Raw genomic sequence first — 22530 nt, 5'->3', positions numbered from 1 at the left:
CTGGGAAGCAGTAACAGACACAGTGGGACAGTAACAGACACTGTGAAGCAGTAACAGACACAGTGGGACAGTAACAGACACTGTGAAGCAGTAACAGACACAGTGGGACAGTAACAGACAGCATGGATCAGTAACAGACACTTTGGGACAGTAACAGACAGCATGGATCAATAACAGACACAGTGGGACAGTAACAGACAGCATGGATCAGTAACAGACACTTTGGGACAGTAAGACAGCATGGATCAGTAACAGACACTTTGGGACAGTAACAGACAGCATGGATCAGTAACAGACACAGTGGGACAGTAACAGACAGCATGGATCAGTAACAGACACTTTGGGACAGTAACAGACAGCATGGATCAGTAACAGACACAGTGGGACAGTAACAGACAGCATGGATCAGTAACAGACACTTTGGGACAGTAACAGACAGCATGGATCAGTAACAGACACTTTGGGACAGTAACAGACAGCATGGATCAATAACAGACACAGTGGGACAGTAACAGACAGCATGGATTAGTAACAGACACTTTGTAAATGTGCACGCACACCCGGCCACACACTGACACACGACCCCACAACCTTCCCTGCACCAAGTGACTTGCAAACGTTTTACTGGTCCGCTCAAGCAAGGCTAATAAAACCAGCACACTGCTAGATTTGCATTATATTGCTTCTCTATTTGCATCCATCAAAGCAAGTGAGTCACAAAATGTTACTTAACACACACTTGGGGGCATTTCCCGGCTTCCTGGTGCATCAGTGGCAACCTTCAGGTTGTAAAAGCCTGTTGCAGACTTGTCATACAATAACATGAGTCAAGACATGTCTGCTTAGCGTAAATACTTGCAACCGCCATTCTACCGAAACGCTATCGGCCGTAATTCTGTGCTGTTTACAATCATGATTAAGGGATTTGGAAACGCGGTGAAGGAGAAACTGAAACAGTCCTGCAGTAACAGACATACTAGAGCTGTAGAGACAGAGACAGCCGTGGGGCAGTACATGGCATACCAAAGCGATAATAGACGAGTAACAGAAACAGACAGTTCTGAAACAACAGACTATGCTGGCTCTTACAGACACAGTGGAGCAGTACCAGACAGTAGACTAGTAATGGAAGTAGCAAAGAGCGTAACAAACACTGGAGCAGTAACAGACACAGCACCAGACAGAGCTGGCTCTAACAGCAGTAATGGAGTAGTAACAGACAAAGTAATGAGCTAGCAATTATAACTATGGAGTAACCAACACGGTAAACAGTAACGGAAACAACGGAACAGTTACACACTGGGTTAGTAACAGACACCTTGGAACAATAACAGGCGCAGAGGAGCCGGTAACAGACACACTAAGACACTAAAAGACACAGTGGAACAGTAACAGACACACTGGGGCAGTAACAGACAAAGTTGAGCAGTAACAGACACAGTAAAACAGTAACAGACACAATGAAGAAATATAAAATGCAAAAAGCAATAACAGACACACTGGGGCAGTAACAGACAAAGTGGAGCTGTAACAGACACGCTGGAACAGTAAAAATTACACTGGGACAGTAACAGACACAGTGGGACAATAACAAATACAGCGGCGCAATAACAAAAAAGGTGGAGCAGAAATGGACACACTCGGACAGACAGACACAACAAAGCAATAACAGACAGCATGGAGCAGTAACAGACAAGGTAAGACTAACAGACACACTTGGACAGTAACAGACACGGTAAGACAGTAACAGATACACAGGGACAGTAACAGACATGGCAAGACAGTAACAGACAGAGTTAAGCAGTCCACTGGGACAGTAAAAGACACAGTGAAGCGGAAACTGACACAGTCGGACAGTAAAAGTTACACTGGGACAGTAACAGACACAGTGGAGCAATAACAGGCACATTGGGACAGTAACAGACACACTGAGGCAGAAACAGACACAGTGGGACATTAACAGACACAGTGAAGCAGTAACAGACACAGTGGAGCAGTAACAGACACAGTGGAGCAGTAACAGACACAGTAAAGCAATGGCAGACTCCGTGGAGCAGAAACAGACACAGTGGGAAAGTAACAAACACACTGGGACAGTAACCAACACAGTGGGACAGTAACAGACACACTGGGACAGTAACAAACACAGTGGAGCAGTAACAGACACAGTAAAGCAATGGCAGACTCAGTGGAGCAGAAACAGACACAGTGGGACAGTAACAGACACACTGGGACAGTAACAAACATAGTGCAGCAGTAACAGACACAGTGAAGCAGAAACAGACACAATAAAGCAATGACAGACAGCATGGACAGTAACAGACTCAGTGGAGCAGTAACAGACTCAGTGGAACAATAATAAAAAAACGGTAGAGCAGAAGCAGACACAATGGAACAGTAACAGACACGGTGGGACAGTAACAGACATAGTGGAGCAATAACAGAAGCCTCAGTGCAGTGACAGACAAAAACAGTGGAGCAGAAACAGCAGAAACAGACACACTGGGACAGTAACAGACACAGTGAAGCAATAACAGAAGCCTCAGTGCAGTAACAGACAAAAACAGTGGAGCAGAAACAGACACACTGGGACAGTTAAAGACACATTGGAGCAGTAACAAATACAATGGAGTAATAACAGAGTGAGACAATAACAAATGCAGTGGAGCAATAACAAAACGTGGAGCAGAAATTGACACATTGGGACAGTAACAGACACAATGGAGCAGTAACAGACACATTGGGACAGTAACAGACAATAAAACAATAAGAAAAACACTGAGAAAGTAACAGACAGTGAAACAATAACAAAAACACTGAGAAAGTAACAGACACAGCAAAACAATAACAAAAACACTGAGACAGTAACAGACAAAGTGAAACAATAACAAAAACACTGAGACAGTAACAGACAAAGTGAAACAATAACAAAAACACTGAGACAGTAACAGACACAGTGAAACAATAACAAAAACACCGAGACAGTAACAGACACAGTGAAACAATAACAAAAACACTGAGACAGTAACAGACACAGTGAAACAATAACAAAAACACAGACAGCAACAGACACGGTGGGACAGTAACAGACACAGTGAAACAATAACAAAAACACAGACAGCAACAGACACTGTGGGATAGTAACAGACACAGTGGGACAGTAACAGACAGTGAAACAATAACAAAAACACTGAAACAGTAACAGACACAGTGGGATAGTAACAAAAAACACTGAGACAGTAACAGACACGGTGGGATAGTAACAGACACAGTGGGACAGTAACAGACACAGTGAAACAATAACAAAAACACAGACAGTACCAGACACAGTGGGATAGTAACAAAAACAGTGGGATAGTAACAGACACAGTGGGATAGTAACAAAAACAGTGGGATAGTAACAAAAACAGTGGGATAGTAACAAAAACAGTGGGATAGTAACAGACACAGTGGAATAGTAACAAAAACACTGAGACAGTAATAGACACAGTGGGATAGTAACGACACAGTGGGATCGTAACAGACACAGTGGGATAGTAACAGACACAGTGGGATAGTAACAAAAACACTGAGACAGTAATAGACACAGTGGGATAGTAACGACACAGTGGGATCGTAACAGACACAGTGGGATAGTAACAGACACAGTGGGATAGTAACAGACACAGTGGGATAGTAACAAAAACACTGAGACAGTAACAGAAATAGTGAAACAATAACAAAAACACTGAGACAGTAACAGACACAGTGGGATAGTAACAGACACAGTGGGATAGTAACAAAAACACTGAGACAGTAACAGACACAGTGGGATAGTAACAGACACAGTGGGATAGTAACAGACACAGTGGGATAGTAACAAAAACAGTGGGATAGTAACAGGCACAGTGGGATAGTAACAAAAACACTGAGACAGTAACAGACATAGTGAAACAATAACAAAAACACTGAGACAGTAACAGACACAGTGAGACAGTAACAGACAAAGTGGGATAGTAACAGGCACAGTGGGATAGTAACAAAAACACTGAGATAGTAACAGGCACAGTGGGATAGTAACAGACACAGTGGGATAGTAACAAAAACACTGAGACAGTAACAGACACAGTAGGATAGTAACAGACACAGTGGGATAGTAACAAAAACACTGAGACAGTAACAGACACAGTGAAACAATAACAAAAACACTGACACAGTAACAGACACAGTGGGATAGTAACAGACACAGTGGGATAGTAACAGACACAGTGGGATAGTAACAAAAACACTGAGACAGTAACAGAAATAGTGAAACAATAAAAAAAAACACTGAGACAGTAACAGACACAGTGGGATAGTAACAGGCACAGTGGGATAGTAACAGACACAGTGGGATAGTAACAAAAACACTGAGAAAGTAACAGACACAGTGGGATAGTAACAGACACAGTGGGATAGTAACAAAAACACTGAGACAGTAACAGGCACAGTGGGACAGTAACAGGCACAGTGGGATAGTAACAGACACAGTGGGATAGTAACAAAAACACTGAGAAAGTAACAGACACGGTGGGATAGTAACAGACACAGTGGGACAGTAACAGACACAGTGAAACAATAACAAAAACACAGACAGTACCAGACACAGTGGGATAGTAACAAAAACAGTGGGATAGTAACAGACACAGTGGGATAGTAACAAAAACAGTGGGATAGTAACAAAAACAGTGGGATAGTAACAGACACAGTGGGATAGTAACAAAAACACTGAGACAGTAATAGACACAGTGGGATAGTAACGACACAGTGGGATCATAACAGACACAGTGGGATAGTAACAGACACAGTGGGATAGTAACAGACACAGTGGGATAGTAACAGACACACTTGGATAGTAAAAAAACACTGAGACAGTAACAGAAATAGTGAAACAATAACAAAAACACTGAGACAGTAACAGACACAGTGGGATAGTAACAGGCACAGTGGGATAGTAACAGACACAGTGGGATAGTAACAAAAACACTGAGGCAGTAACAGACACAGTGGGATAGTAACAGACACAGTGGGATAGTAACAGACACAGTGGGATAGTAACAAAAACACAGACAGTAACAGGCACAGTGGGATAGTAACAGACACAGTGGGATAGTAACAAAAACTCTAAGACAGTAACAGAAATAGTGAAACAATAACAAAAACACTGAGACAGTAACAGACACAGTGGGATAGTAACAGGCACAGTGGGATAGTAACAGACACAGTGGGATAGTAACAAAAACACTGAGAAAGTAACAGACACAGTGGGATAGTAACAGACACAGTGGGATAGTAACAAAAACACTGAGACAGTAACAGGCACAGTGGGACAGTAACAGGCACAGTGGGATAGTAACAGACACAGTGGGATAGTAACAAAAACAGTGGGATAGTAACAAAAACACTGAGACAGTAACAGACATAGTGAAACAATAACAAAAACACTGAGACAGTAACAGACACAGTGAGACAGTAACAGACAAAGTGGGATAGTAACAGGCACAGTGGGATAGTAACAAAAACACTGAGATAGTAACAGGCACAGTGGGATAGTAACAGACACAGTGGGATAGTAACAAAAACACTGAGACAGTAACAGACACAGTAGGATAGTAACAGACACAGTGGGATAGTAACAAAAACACTGAGACAGTAACAGACACAGTGAAACAATAACAAAAACACTGACACAGTAACAGACACAGTGGGATAGTAACAGGCACAGTGGGACAGTAACAGACACAGTGGGATAGTAACAGACACAGTGGGATAGTAACAAAAACAGTGGGATAGTAACAGACACAATGAAACAATAACAAAAACACTGAGACAGTAACAGACACAGTGGGATAGTAACAAAAACAGTGGGATAGTAACAGACACAGTGGGATAGTAACAAAAAAAGTGGGATAGTAACAGAAACAGTGAGACAGTAACAGACACAGTGAGACAGTAACAGACACAGTGGGATAGTAACAGACACAGTGGGATAGTAACAGACACAGTGGGACAGTAACAGACACAGTGGGACAGTAACAGACACACTTGGACAGCAACAAAGTAAAGCAGTAACAGACACAGTGGGACAGTAACAGACACAGTCCAGCAATAACAAAAACAAAAGACCAGAAACAAACAAAATAAGACAGTAATAGACGCATTGAAGCAATAACAGACACACTGGGGCAATAACAAAACCAGTTGAAGAGTAACAGACACAGTGGGACAGTAAATGACATAGTGGAGCAAAAACACTTAAAAAAAAAATTGACCTTAATGAAGAACTGGTTTGACTCATTCGCATTCAACACTCCCAGAATAAATCAGAACACTGACTGCAGGCCAACCATCGCTGCCCAACATCAATGCCTAAAAAAACTACAAATAAAATTCATATATTTTGATCATTTGGAGAACCTTGCTAAAACAATGAAGGCAAAAACAGGACCGGTTCGTTATTAGATGTGAGTTGTGGGTGTGAGCTACTATCGTTCCTTCCAAACATCACATCAACAAGCATTTCAAATTATGATTATAATACAAATACATACAAGTTTTGAAGCACTGGTTTTTAAATCTCACTCTGTTCTTCCATTACTCTGTGCAGTAGTATACAGACCTCCAAAACCAAACAGCGACTTTATCACTGAGTTTGCTGAATTCCTTGCTATGATTGTACCTATGTCTGACAGCATTCTACTTCTTGGTGATTTTAATATTCATGTCTGCTGCCCTGATAAATATCAGGTGAATGATTTTAATCAGCTACTGGACTCTTTTGGTTTTATTCAACATATTCATAAGCCCACCCATATGCAAGGTCACACACTTGATTTAGTGTTTTCATCTGGTTTTGATATTGACAAACTAGATATTGAGGAGGCTAGTTTCTCTGATCATATGCCAGTAGTCTTTAGCTCAACTTTAACTGCGCATTTCCCTGCTCCTGTTTTAGGGCACTGGTCAAGGATTATCACTTCGTCCACATCTAATGATTTTTCCAGAGCCTTTTCTGACATGTTAAAATTGCCCAACTATGGTCAGACTCATGCTAATGTGGATGAGTTAGTTACTTCTTTTAATTATAACTGTTCAGCTGTTCTGGATTCTCTTGCCCCTATGAAATTTAAACGCTTAAAACCAAAAGTTCAGCCCTGGTTAAATGCATCCACACAGGAAATTAGACAGGCTTGTAGAAGAGCGGAACGGAAATGGAGAAAGGACAGATTGCAAGTAAGTTTGGATATTTTTAAAGGTTGCCTGGAAGACTATCAGCTAGCTGTTAAGTCTGCTAGAGAGGCATACTTTTCAAGCATAATTGCCAAAAATTACAACAGACCTAAAGTACTGTTCAGTACAATAAATTCTTTACTTAAGTCATCACCCGAAGTTGGAAATGTTCCTTCTCCTAGAGTATGTGAAGAGTTTTTAAACTTTTTTGTGGAAAAAACTGAAACAATTAGGTCTGGCATTACTTACTTGGGTATAGATTCTCCACTTCCACCGCCGTGCCCAGGTATGTTTGAAAAGTTTGAGGCTGTTTCAATCTCCGAATTAACAGATTTGGTGCTGAAAACAAAGCCAACAACCTCCCCACTTGATGTGATGCCCCCACAGATAGTTAGGGAGACATTTGATATATTAGGACCTTTTGTCCTGGATATCATTAATACTTCCCTTGCCACTGGTACTGTTCCAGCATGCTTTAAACATGCTGTAGTTACACCTCTGCTCAAAAAGCATAATCTTGATGCTACAGTGGTTAGTAACTATAGGCCGATTTCTAAATTACCATTCTTGGCTAAATTGCTGGAAAAGGTTGTATATTCTCAGCTTTTACCATTTTTGAGTAGAGATGGTATTTTTGAGATTTTTCAATCTGGCTTTAAGTCTATGCACAGCACTGAATCTGCTCTTCTGAAGGTGACAAATGACTTGCTACTTACTGTTGATGAGGGAAATTGTGCCATCCTCATTTTATTGGACCTTAGTTCTGCTTTTGATACTGTTGACCATGACATACTTGTTGGTCGCCTGGAAAAGTGGGTGGGGTTACAGGGAGAGGCCCTGAATTGGTTCATATCTTATTTTAAGAATAGAACCTTTTCAGTGAATATTAGCAGCTATTTCTCTTCTTCTGCTGATGTCTCTTGTGGTGTTCCACAAGGGTCCATACTAGGGCCCCTCCTTTTTTCTCTCTATATGCTGCCATTGGGTCAAATAATTAGGAAGCACAATGTCAGCTTTCACCTGTATGCTGATGACATACAGCTTTATCTTCCCATTAGACCGAATGACAATGGCTCGTTAACATCTCTTAGCAGTTGTCTTGAGGACATAAAGAGGTGGATGGCTGACAATTTTCTTCAGCTGAATGAAAGCAAGTCAGAGGTTATCGTTTTTGGGGGTCCTCATCACATCAATAGTGTCTCCAATAACCTTGGTCACTTGTCTACATGTGTCAAAACATCTGTGAGAAATCTTGGTGTTATCTTTGACTCTGACCTCCGATTTGATAAACAAATCAACTCTGTGGTAAGGAATAGCTTCTTCCAGCTCAGAAATATTGCGAAGATTAAGCCTTTTCTCTGCTATTCTGACCTGGAAAAAGTTATTCATGCATTCATTTCTGCAAGAATTGACTACTGTAATTCTCTGTATATTGGGATTAGTCAGTCTCTGTTGCGGCGCTTGCAGGTAGTCCAGAATGCAGCAGCAAGGTTACTGACTAATACCAAGAAAAGAAACCATATTACACCAGTCCTTGCCTCACTACATTGGCTGCCTGTTCAGCACAGGTTTCAGTTTAAAGTTCTTTTATTTGTTTTTAAAGCGCTTAATGGTCAAGCCCCGGCTTATCTCAGTGGTATGCTTTCTCCCGCAACCGCACAGCGATCTTTAAGATCAGCCACTCAGAATTTGTTGACTGTTCCTAGGGCTCGTTTGAAGCTAAAGGTGATCGTGCATTTGCAGTTTATGCTCCGAGGCTATGGAACACTCTACCTCCTAATATTCGACAAGCACCTTCGGCCGCAGTTTTTAAATCACTCCTAAAAACATACCTTTATAAGCTGGCATTTGAACAGTGAGGAGCTGTGTTAATTTTAATTGTTTAGTCTATTTGTATTTGTTTTATTTTGTCTCTTACTCTGTATTTTTATTTGGTTCTTACTTTTTTATTTTTTTTATTTTTTTTTGTTTTTTATATAATGTTGTGTTATGTATGCTTATTCGATGTACAGCACTTTGGTCAACGTAAGTTGTTTTAAGAGTGCTTTATAAATAAAATTTACTTACTTACTTACTTACTTACATATTTATTCATAAATGTAATTATACACAGGCATGACATTATTAACATGACTCAATTGTTCCACTGGCTCAAATACCAACCCTCTAAAACATAATGTCCTATCTTAAAGCTATAGCTATTCTTCTCACACACACACACACACACACACACACACACAAACACACACCGTGCTGGCTGCCAAGCCAGGGCTTCCCTCCTTAAGCCTCTCAATAGCTGGGAAGCACTCATCAGTAGAGGGCCAGCACAGAGTTCATGCACCCCATTAGGTGTTGGTCTGGGCTCAATTCGTGGTTCTGCCCTTCCCCTGACTCCCGCACAAAGGTCAATAGAGAAGGAAGAAGTGTGGGAAAACAAGGGAGGGTGGAGGAGTCTGAGGAAAAAAAAGCTATGTCTAGGTTTAGGGAGTACCGAGCAGTCAATCAGTCATAACATTAAAACCACCTCCTTGTTTCTACACTCACTGTCCATTTGATCAGCTCTACTTACCTTAGCACTTTGTAGTTCTACAATTACTGACTGTAGCCCATCTGTTTCTCTGCATGCTTTGTTAGCCCCCTTTCATGCTGTTCTTCAATGGTCAGCAGGTATTATTTAGGTGGTGGATCATTCTCAGCACTGCAGTGACACTGACATGGTGGTGGTGTGTTAGTGTGTTGTGCTGGTATGACTGGATCAGACACAGCAGCGCTGCTAGAGTTTTTAAATACTGTGTCCACTCACTGGCCACTCTATTAGACACTCCTACCTAGTTGGTCCACGTTGTAGATGTAAAGTCAGAGACGATCGCTCATCTATTGCTGCTGTTTGAGTTGGTCATCTTCCAGACCTTCATCAGTGGTCACAGGACGCTGCCCACAGGACGCTGTTGGCTGGATATTTTTGGTGGTGGACCAGCAGGGACAGTGAGGTGTTTAAAAACTCCAGCAGCATTGCTGTGTCTGATCCACTCATACCAGCACAACACACACATCATGCTGAGAATGATCCACCACCCAAATAATACCTGCTCTGTGGTGGTCCTGTGGGGGTCCTGACCATTGAAGAACAGCATGGACTACAGTCAGTAATTGTAGAACTACAAAGTGCTTCTATATGGTAAGTGGAGCTGATAAAATGGACAGTGAGTGTAGAAACAAGGAGGTGGTTTTAATGTTATGGTTGATCGATGTAGATCTGTGCTTTGTACTGGGGTACTGGGGTACAGTCATGCTGAAACTACAATAAGCCTTCTCAAAGTGTGAATTATACAGTAACAAATATATCCCAAATAGAAGATTACAATTCCAGACACCCCTGGACCATACCATTTCTCCTCTCGTCTGCCTGCCGTCACTCCCATTATTGGTCGCAACACTTCTTACTGGTCGATTGCAGTTGCAAGTCGCAGCTATCTAGCTTGTTATCTTATTGAATACACTAGAGTGATTTCTGAATTAGACTGTGTCTACAACATATTGATAAACGCTAACATTAGCCAGTTTTGAACCTACCAAAGTGTTTGGGGAGTCCAGGTATTAATTAGGAGGGTCAGATCCTTCAACTCCTGCTCGTAATTCAAACCATGGACCTTCATGAAGCAAACCAATGCCATCATCCTTCTGGAACCAATGCATCTGGATCACCTAAAGCACCTGAACTTGGAGCTGATTTGACATCCCATTTCAAAACCACCCACAGGCATTAATGTAAGGCTGTAGAGTTGCCCCACCTTTGAGACTTTTGTAAAGGTTGCTTGCTAAAGTCGACCATACCATTTCTCCTCTCGTCTGCCTGCCGTCACTCCCATTGGTTACGTCTTCATTAAGTTTGCAGTTGCGATGCAAGTAGCAGCTATCTGGCTTGTTAGCTTATTGAATACACTTGAGTGCTCTCTGAAACAGTCTAAAACATATTGATGAATGCTAGCATCAGCTAAGTTACAGTTGAGCCAATTACATACCTACCAAAGTGTTGTTTGTACCTCTTTTTGGGAAATCAAGGTACTAATTAGAAGGGTCCCTCGTAATTCAAACCATGGACCTTCATGAACCAGACCGATGCCATTATCCTTCTGGATCCAATGCATTTGGCTAAACTTGGACCTTGTTTGGCATCCCATTTCAAAATCACAGGCATTAATGTAGAGTTGCCCCACCTTTTGTGAGGTCACCATTCCTTGTATGCTATAAAGTAGTCCCCAAAGTGTTGCCTTAAAGTGTCTATAATATATTTTATACATCTGTATTTTGGTTTCAGCAGCATGTTTAGGTGGAATCCACAACTCAGTAATTAGGATTGGTGTCCACATACTTTTGGCCATATAGTGTAGATAAAGATTAGACACATTTTATGAGTATTAATCTATAAATCTAGGAAATTCCTTTTTCTTTGGAACACATTGCCACACTTCATGCCTCAAATCTCAACACCAATGCAGACCCTACACTCGTACCCATCCAGATTTTTGATACCAGCCCATTATGAGTTTCTGTTTTAATATTTTCCCAACTGCCCCAGATTTGACTATCCGACGTGCCTATCTATCCTATCATCTCCGAAAGTCTATTGAGACTAAAGACTAAATCAGGCTTCAGGGGGAGCAGGCTGACATTTGAGCAATATTTCTTTAGCTAAAGAGGCTTGATTCACACACACACACACACACACACACACACACACACACACACACACACACACACACACACACACACAGCGCAGTAGGAATATCTAGAGTGTCTAAGCAACAGTGTTTAGACTATAACAAGCAAACCCCATAACTCTGAAATGCAATATTAAAAAACTAATTGCAAATAAATGAAACTGAAAGAGTTTAAAACTGGAAATGTGAACGATCAACCGGTTAACCCAAACGTGTCAAACTCAAGGCCTGCAGGCCAAATCCGGCCCGCCACGTCATTTTATGTGGCCAGCGAGAGCTTAAAAGACGTACGATTGGCCGCTCAGGTGGCGCAGCGGTAATAAGACACGCTGCAACCAGAGCTGGATTCCAGATCCATCGTATCGAATCCAGCTCTGCCTTACCGGTTTGAGGCTGAGTGGCTGTATGGGCAACGATTGGCCGGTTGCTCAGTTGGGGGGCGGGACAAAGAACCGGATGTGGGTCTCTCTCTGTCAGAATACGATTACGACCCTCTGCCGGCTGATTAGAGGCGCCTGCACAGAGATGAGGGAGAGTGCCCTTAGGAGGTTTCTCTCCGCATGCAACGCTAGGTGGCGCCACACTCATCAATGTGTGGGCGGCAAAAATGCATCCGGCTGCTGCCCATGTTTCGGAGGGGATATGGGTCAGCTTCGATCCCCTCGGTCAGGGCAGGGTTCGGCATAGACAGAGAGGAAGCACGATGCAAATTGAACAATTGGACGTGCTAAAGGGGGAGAAAAAGGAAAAAAAAAAAAAAGACTTACGATTGTTGTGATGGTTCGAGTACTTACAGAGACGTACTTATAATTTATTGGGACACCTGCGCCTTTAAGCAGCTACCGTTGACATCATAGTCATGGCAACTAACTTTGACCTTTGCTAAGGCGCCACGTCACTTTTACGTTTTAGCCGGAAAAGAACGCGGGGTAACGTAGTCAGTAGCGTAAACAATAATAAATAATAGTTAATTCTCTCGCAATCCAATACAGAAGCATCGTCTGTTAGTAGTTGACGTTTATATTCTTAGTTGTTTGTAAATGTTTAGCGAGTATGTTACAGCGCTTCAGTTACGAATTTACCGTAATTCCGTAATTAAATCCGGTTGTTACCGTTACTACAGGTGGCGCAGCGGTAAAAACACACGCTGGAACAAGAGCTGGGATCTCGAATACATCGTATCGAATCTCAGCTCCGCCTTACCGGTTTGAGGCTGAGTGGCTGTATGGGCAACGATTGGCCGGTTGCTCAGTTGGGGGGGCGGGACAAAGAACCGGATGTGGGTCTCTCTCTGTCAGAATACGATTACGACCCTCTGCCGGCTGATTAGAGGCGCCTGCACAGAGATGAGGGAGAGTGCCCTTAGGAGGCGTCTCTCCGCATGCAACGCTAGGTGGCGCCACACTCATCAACGTGTGGGCGGCAAAAATGCATCCGGCTGCTGCCCATGTTTCGGAGGGGATATGGGTCAGCTTCGATCCCCTCGGTCAGGGCAGGGTTCGGCATAGACAGAGAGGAAGCACGATGCAAATTGAACAATTGGACGTGCTAAAGGGGGAGAAAAAGGAAGAAAAAAAAAAAAAAAAAAAAAAAAAAAAAAATTGTTGTGATGGTTCGAGTAGTTACAGAGACGTACTTATAATTTATTGGGACACCTGCGCCTTTAAGCAGCTACCGTTGACATCATAGTCATGGCAACTAACTTTGACCTTTGCTAAGGCGCCACGTCACTTTTACGTTTTAGCCGGAAAAGAACGCGGGGTAACGTAGTCAGTAGCGTAAACAATAATAAATAATAGTTAATTCTCTCGCAATCCAATACAGAAGCATCGTCTGTTAGTAGTTGACGTTTATATTCTTAGTTGTTTGTAAATGTTTAGCGAGTATGTTACAGCGCTTCAGTTACGAATTTACCGTAATTCCGTAATTAAATCCGGTTGTTACCGTTACTACAGGTGGCGCAGCGGTAAAAACACACGCTGGAACAAGAGCTGGGATCTCGAATACATCGTATCGAATCTCAGCTCCGCCTGCCGGCTGGGCTGCCACATGAACAACGATTGGCCGGGTTATTCAGATATGGGTGGGATGCAATTACGACCTCTGCTGGCTGATTGATGCCGCCTGCACAGAGATGAGAAAAGAGTGCTGTCAGGGTGTGTCTCTCCGTACACAGTGCTGAGCTGCACTGCACTCGTCAAAGTGTAGGTGATAAGATGCATACAGAGATGCTGCCCATGTGTCGGAGGGGGCGTGGGTTAGCTTCATTCTCCTTTGGTGGAGAGGAAGCATGACGCAACTCGTTAGCGCTATTTTATGTTTGGTTACATTTCATATTGTACAAGATGTAACACTTTACTACAGTTGCGCGCATGTACTGTATTAAGTTTTTATTGTTTGTATTTAGTAGTTTTACTCCATTCTGATGCACACAGTGTACAGTTGGGAAGCAAATAAAACCAACGTAACTGTATTTTGGAGGGAGTCTGTCTGTCTAGCTGAGACAGGGGGAAAAGTATTAGCGAGGGCGGAACAATTGTCTTAAAATACACTGTAAAATCCTACATAAACTGCATCTCCCACAATGCATGCCGATTTTGTGACCTGCAAAGTGAAGTGCAAACTGGAAGTAAATGAAACTGAAAGAGCTCAAAACTGGGAATGTGAACGATCAACCGGTTAACCAACAACCCTCAGTGAAGTCACTGTGTGAACAATGCTCTCGGTTAAAAAGGTCAGATAAGTTCATCACCAACAGCTGATGCTTTATTCAATCCAAGAGTGAAGCTACAGATCTCCACACAATGGTTACAATAGTCTGTTGATCTGACGATCACCCATCCTCAGTGTGCATGTGTCAAGTATGTGTAGAACCTCAATTAGAGAAAGTGCTACAGTTCAAAATCGAACAGAACAACTATAAAATATATTATTTTAATCATGAATGATGAAAATATTTTGCATTAAAATTACAACCACAAATCGGAAAAAGTTTGGACGGTATGGAAAATGCAAATAAAATAAGAATGCAGTGTTCCTTACATGGATGGCAAGAAGATCCTGGGGTCGATCCCCAGGCGGGGCGGGGTGGGGCAGTCCGGGTCATTCGCATGTTCTCCCCGTGTCTGCGTGGGTTTCCTCCGGGAGCTCCGGTTTCCTCCCACAGTCCAAAAACATGCAGTCAGGTTAATTGGAGATACTGAATTGCCCTATAAGTGAATGGGTGTGGGTGTGTGTATGTGTGTCTGCCCTGCGATGGACTGGCGCCCCATCCAGGGTGTTACTGTGTGCCTTGCGCCCATTGAAACTTATTAATTCTGATATCCTGGCTGTGAGAAATGATCTATGATTTGCAACTCTGATGTGGATTGGAATTTTCCATGTATGTCAGCACATTTGGAAGTGCACCAATTTGGCTTCCTGTTTAGAAATGTTGTATGTGGTTTGGGACACAGCCAAAATGGTGAATGTTTTGGTGTATCTGAAGCACCTTTGTCGCTGTGGATTAAACACTCCTACAAATGCTAGAAACGTGAATGTACGCTATATGGGCAAATGTATTTGGTCACCTGACCATGAGCTGGTTGGGCATCCCATTTTCAAAACAAATGGTATTAGGCCGCTCAGGTGGCGCAGCGGTAAAAACACACGCTGGAACCAGAGCTGGGATCTCGAATACATCGTATCGAATCTCAGCTCTGCCTTCCGGCTAAGGTCGAGCGGCCCTGCTGTTCAGATATGGGCGGGACTAAGCCGGATGGGGTTTCGCTCTCATGACTGGTGCAATAACTGATTGATGGCACCTGCACAGAGATGAGAAAAGAGTGCTCTCAGGGTGTGTGTCTCCGTACACAACGTAGCGTCATCCTCAGACATGATTTGCAATGTGCCAGAGAGCCATATTGCGTACTCATGCCGACACCTTGACCAGACAGCAGTGGCAGCAGCGGAGAAGAAATGAACCAACGCTTCCTCAATCAGACGTGGACATTTGTGTTTGTTGGGCGTCCTGCCAGTCTGGAGCACTGCTCAGATTTGAAACCATAAAAACCACCTCCTTGTTTCTATACTCACTGTCCATTTTATCAGCCCCACTTACCATATAAGAGCACTTTGTAGTTCTACAATTACTGACTGTAGTCCATCTGTTTCTGTGCATGCTTTGTTAGCCCCCTTTCATGCTGTTCTTCAAAGGTCAGGACTCTCCGAGGACCACTACAGAGCAGGTATTATTTGGGTGGTGGGTCACTCTCAGCACTGGAGTGACACTGACATGGTGGTGGTGTGTTAGTGTGTGTTGTGCTGGTATGAGCGGATCAGACACAGCAATGCTAATGAAGTTTTTAAACACCTTACTGTCACTGCTGGACTGAGAACAGTCCACCAACCAAAAATATCCAGCCAACAGCGCCCCATGGGCAGCGTCCTGTGACCACTGATGAAGGTCTAGAAGATGACCGACTCAAACAGCAGCAATAGATGAGCGATGGTCTATTTGTGACTTTACATCTACAAGGTGGACCAACTAGGTAGGAGTGTCTAATAGAGTGGACAGTGAGTGGACACGGTGTTTAAAAACTCCACTCATACCAGCACAACACACACTAACACACCACCACCATGTCAGTGTCACTACAGTGCTGAGAATGATCCACCACCTAAATAATACCTGCTCTGTGGTGGTCCTGGGAGAGTCCTGACCATTGAAGAAAAGCATGAAAAGGGGCTAACAAGGCATGCAGAGAAACAGATGGACTACAGTCAGTAATTGTAGAACTACAAAGTGCTCCTATATGATAGGTGGAGCTGATACAATGGACAGTGAGTGTCCCTTTTTCCTCCCCCACTCCTCAGGTTCATATCCATAGTCAATAGTCGTGAGATCCCCAGAGTGCTGAGATAATGCAAATGTCTCTATAAATAGTTAGTGTAGATTCAGCTGATCACACTCTCGCACATCGTGCAGAATTGAACCCGCCCGTGTCCTAGCACAGCGGCTCTCTCTCTCTCTCTTTCGCTACGGCATCATTGTGCCTCCCAAAGGTCCCGCAAAGCTGGCGGAAGAGCATCTGGAAAATGATACGGCTCCACTTTTATCTGGAGAGTCCATTTCAGAGGGTGTAAGGGCTCGTCGTTAAGGCTGCACGCGGGATTAGGATCACAGCGGCCGTAATACGCGTGACGATAGAAATTAGGCCACTATCGCAGCATCAGCATGGTTTACGGATGCTAATAAGACGCGGGGGTGAAAAGCAATCTCCGTGTGAAGTCGGTGGCATTATAAGGAAAAAAAAAACGACAATCAGGATGGCATTCGAAGCAATAATACCAACGGAATCACCGCTGCTAAAAATATCTGACCATTTTTTTTTTCCCCACAGTGGATGAACAGGAGAAGTGGGAGCTGGCCCGAGTCCAGTCGTTACCCACACTGAGGTGAGATGGCGCAGCACAAATCTGGCTTTTATGTGACCTCCAATACACTAAGACTGTAACTAATCACACAGGCATGGCACCGTCCATAAAGTTATCAACCAATGGATGTGGACACCCCATCAATTATTCATCGAGTACACTGCACTGATCAGCCATAACAATAAAACCACCTCCTTGCTTCTACACTCACTGTCCATTTTATCAGCTCCACTTACCATATAGAAGCACTTTGTAGTTCTACAATTACTGACTGTAGTCCATCTGTTTCTCTGCATGCTTTGTTAGCCCCCTTTCATGTGGTTCTTCAATGGTCAGGACCCCCTCAGGACCACCACAAAGCAGATATTATTTTGGTGGTGGATCATTCTCAGCACTGCAGTGACACTGTGTGTTGTGCTGGTAAGAGTGGATAAGACACTTCGCCTCACTGTCACTGCTGGACAGAGAACAGTCCACCAACCAAAAAATATCCAGACACTGATGAAGGTCTAGAAGATGACCAACTCAAACAGCAGCAATAGATGAGCGATCGTCTCTGACTTTACATCTACAAGGTGGACCAACTAGGTAGGAGTGTCTAATAGAGTGGACAGTGAGTGGACACGATATTTGAAAACTCCAGCAGCGCTGCTGTGTCTGATCCACTCATACCAGCAGAACACACACTAACTGAGAATGACCCACCACCCAAATAATACCTACTCTGTAGTGGTCCTGTGGTGGTCCTGACCATTGAAGAACAGAGTGAAAGCAGGTTAAAAAAGTATGTAGAGAAACAGATGGACTACAGTCAGTAATTGTAGAACTACAAAGTGCTTCTATATGGTAAGTGGAGCTGATAAAAACCTTAAAACTAAGAGTAAAAACAGTGAGGGGGTGTGGTTACTCGATATAAAAGTATAATGATCAGGCGTCCACATACTTTTGACCAAACAATCTATGTTCCAGTTGACCATTCTGAAGAATTTCCTCCTTCCAATGCCAATCTTGGCATCAGAAGACCCGATTTCTATGGGTACTATAGTCAATCGTAGCCTCCGCATATAAACGTACAGGTAACACCCTTCTGGAATCATAACAATATATGTATGTATACGGCTTACCTCCGAGCTCGTGGTGTATGATGTCACTCAGATTGGGTTCGTCGCCCCACCAGAAGATCCAAAGCTCCTTGGCATCGGGTTTGAGGCGGCGGCGCCAGACACACAGCAGGTTGGCCTGGACGCAGCGCGTGAAGCTACACAGCACCGGGTCGTCCTGGGCCGGCGCCGAGATCACGGGCCCGTACTCGCCGCCGCCGCAGAAATTGTAGCAGCGCCATTTGATGCCCGTCAACTCAGCCTGCCAGAAACGAAGACAGAGAAGTTTGAAGTTAATAAGAGGAAGAGGACGCACAGAAAGATCTAGAAAATGACCAACTCAAACAGCAGCAATAGATGAGATGAGATGAGATCGTCTCTGACTTTACATCTACAAGGTGGACCAACTAGGTAGGAGTGTCTAATTATTCTCGGTGACATTATGACTGAATGACGAAGTAGCTCCGTGTGCTACATCACCTACGGGAACAATCCCAGCATTTATCACGGAACAACTTTACTCCCAAAAAAAACTGTAATACGGCGGATGGGGACAGAGCAGCGAGCTACAGCGGTCCAACCAGCACTGCATTTGTTCGTGGCTTTAAAAAGCAGCAAATCAAGGTTGAGGGACCAACGAACAAAATGCTTCATGTATGATTTTGACCCGACGAAGAACAAGAAAGAATTTACATGGGGCGTAGTCATAATGAAGCAATAATAGATCTTCCTAATGTCTATGACTGCAATTTGCAGTAGCAGATAAATACCAGAGAATAGCAGTTATATCTCATAACACAGTGTTTATGAGCCTAATTTCCTGTGTATATAAGACATTTATGGGGAAAAAAATACTGCTGCTATTAAAAAACGTTAAAAAATTATAAAAACGTTGTTGTTAGACACAGTTACACTATATTGCCAGAAGTATTCGCTCGTCTGCCTCCACGCATATGAACTTGAGTGACATCCCGTTCTTAATCCGTAGTGGTTAATATGATGTCGGCACACCCTTCGCAGCTATAACAGCTCCAGCTCCTCTGGGAAGGCCTTACACAAGATTTAGGAGTGTGTTTATGGGAAGCGCATTTGTGAGGTCAGACGCTGAGTCTCGCAGTTCGTCCACATCAAACTCGCTCATCCATGTCTTTATGGACCTCGCTTTGTGCACTGGTGCGCAGTCATGTTGGAACAGGAAGGGTTCATCCCCAAACTGTTCCCACAAAGTTGGGAGCATGAAATTGTCCAGAATCTCTTGGTATGCTGAAGCATTAAGAGTTCCTTTCACTGGAACTAAGGTGCCGAACCCAACTCCTGAAAAACAACCTCACACCATAATCCCCCCTCCAGCGAACTTTACACTTGGCACAGTGCAGTCAGACAAGTACCGTTCTCCTGGCAACCGCCAAACCCCCAGACGGAGAAGCGTGATTCGTCACTCCAGAGAACACGTCTCCACTGCTCTAGAGTCCAGTGGCGGCGTGCTTTACACCACTGCATCCGATGCTTTGCATTGCGCTCGGTGATGTAAGGCTTGGATGCAGCTGCTCGGCCATGGAAACCCATTCCATGAAGCTCTCTACACACTGTTCTTGAGCTAATCTGAAGGCCACATGAAGTGTGGAATATTTAGTAACGAGGAAATTACACAACTGGACTTGTTGCACAAGTGGCATCCTATCACGGTACCACGCTGGAATTCACTGAGCTCCTAAGAGTGACCCATTCTTTCACTAATGTTTGTAGAGGCAGTCTGCATGCCTAGGTGCTTGGTTTTATACACCTGTGGCCATGAAAGTGATTTGAGTGAGTGAATACTTTTGGCATTATAGTGTAAAAACCAAAGTAACTTAAAGAAACAAAAGACAGGAATAATGTAATGTGAAAGGGCATGGCAGAAAATCTTGGCTCATAAGCTGTAAAACCTAAACCGAGAAAGAGGCCGAGATGGATACACGAGACAGTATGAAGAGAGGGGGAATCCTGTCAGGCTAAATCACTCGCAGTTTGACGTCTGCTTGGCGTGTCTTGATGGAAGGCCCTTGGCATTCCTGCCTTGCAGCCAGCCCTGTCAAACACAAGCTGCTACACAGGCTATTGATAAGCAGTCAAAAGAGCAGCACATGGAGGGCGTTCAAATAGATACATCACCTCTTCGTGGGAAAAAAGACGAAATGGAACGGAATGAGACACTACAGTGAAAAACCTTACCTGTTAGATCACACTCTAGGCTAACTGGTGCCAACTGTAGGATTCCACTTATAGGATTCCACTACTAGTTTAAAGTAAACCAATAAATTCACCATGGTTGGAAAGATGCTTTCAAAATGAGCTTTAGGATTAGGAGGAATTTGTAGAAGGATACAAAAGTTAGGAGATATCTCAGAGTACTGTTTTAGGGTATTATTAAGTGGAAAGTGTATGGCAGCACCAAACCTTGCCTGGATCAGACTGAGCTCTAAACTGGATGACGGAGCCAAAAGAATGTTGATCAGGAATGTTATCCAGAGTCCAATGGGGATGGATGGATGGATAGATGGATAGATAGATAGACAGAAAGACAGACAGATTGCATAGACAGATAGATAGAAAGACAGACAGATGGATAGACATAGATAGACAGACAGATAGACAGACAGATAGACAGACAGACGGATAGACATAGATAGGTAGACAGACAGACAGACAGACAGACGGATAGACGGATAGATAGATAGATAGATAGATAGATAGATAGATAGATAAAGACAGACAGACAGATGGATAGACAGACAGACAGAGACAGACAGATAGAGACAGATAGACAGACAAATAGATAGATAGATAGATAGATAGATAGATAGATAGATAGATAGATAGATAGATAGATAGACATATATACAGATAGACAGACAGACAGAGAGACAGATAGACAGACAGACAGATAGAGACAGACAGACAAACGGATAGACAGACAGAGACAGACAGACAGAAAGACAAACAGACAGATAGACAGATGGATAGACAGACAGACAGATAGACAGACAGTTAGAGACAGATTGACAGAGACAGACAGACAGACAGACAGACAGACAGACAGACAAACGGATAGACAGACAGACAGAGACAGACAGATAGAGACATAGAGACAGATAGACAGACAGACAGACAGACAGACAGACAGACAGACAGATAGATAAAGACAGACAGACAGATAGATAAAGACAGACAGACAGACAGATAAAGACAGACAGATAAAGACAGACAGACAGATAGATAGATAGACCAAAAAATATCCAGCGCCTCACAGGCAGCGTCCTGTGACCACTGATGAAGGTCTAGAAGATGACCAACTCAAACAGCAGCAGTAGACGAGTGATCGTCTCTGACTTTACATCTACAAGGAGAACCAACTAGGTAGGAGTGTCTAATAGAGTGGACAGTGTATTGTTGTATTGACTCACACCAGAAAACCACACACTAATACACCACCACCATGTCAGTGTCACTGCAGTGCTGAGAATGATCCACCACCTAAATAATACCTGCTCTGTGGTGGTCCTGACCATTGAAGAACAGGGTGAAAGGGAGGTAACAAAGCATGCAGAGAAACAGATGGACTACAGTCAGTAATTGTAGAACTACAAAGTGCTTCTATATAGTAAGTGGAGCTGATCGGTGTATATCTTGATCAATTGGCAACAATTTAGCCAGCTTAATCATGTTTATTAAGGACAGGGTCGTTATTTATGCTGTTTATATAAAGAATTCAATACTAACTGCCAAAGTGCTGCAAAGATGAGTTCATGAGAGGATTATTAGTGTGCGTGTACTCCAATTGTTGCTCATTGATCGGGGAGGAAATGAGACGTTTCATTCACCCAAGACTTCAATTGAACACGATCAGAGTTTGTGATTAAAGGGTACTCCCGTGGCGCAGCAATCTAATGCGCTAGACCACCCCTGTGGAGACACTGGTTTGAGCGTCAGTGATACCGAAGTCATGTCTGGGGCGAGGGACGGCGACATCCAGAAGAGGAAGCTTTCTGTCTAAGCAAAAGTGTGCT

General features: G+C 43.3%; 1 protein-coding gene across 1 annotated transcript in view; it reads right to left on the bottom strand.

Annotated features, from left to right (window-relative positions):
• The window catches only part of LOC134303206 (mediator of RNA polymerase II transcription subunit 13-like), a 190501-nt gene that overhangs the window by 116661 nt on the left and 51310 nt on the right, over positions 1–22530 (bottom strand). The window contains exon 2 of the mRNA XM_062988543.1: positions 18509–18746. Within this exon, the coding sequence (XP_062844613.1) occupies positions 18509–18746 (238 nt within the window). The remainder of the gene's footprint in view (positions 1–18508; positions 18747–22530) is intronic.

Source organism: Trichomycterus rosablanca, chromosome 26 (assembly GCF_030014385.1).
Source record: "Trichomycterus rosablanca isolate fTriRos1 chromosome 26, fTriRos1.hap1, whole genome shotgun sequence".
In the NCBI taxonomy this organism is placed as follows: domain Eukaryota; kingdom Metazoa; phylum Chordata; class Actinopteri; order Siluriformes; family Trichomycteridae; genus Trichomycterus; species Trichomycterus rosablanca.
The sequence above is the reverse complement of the archived record's forward strand: the minus strand, read 5'-3'. Positions and strand labels throughout refer to the sequence as shown.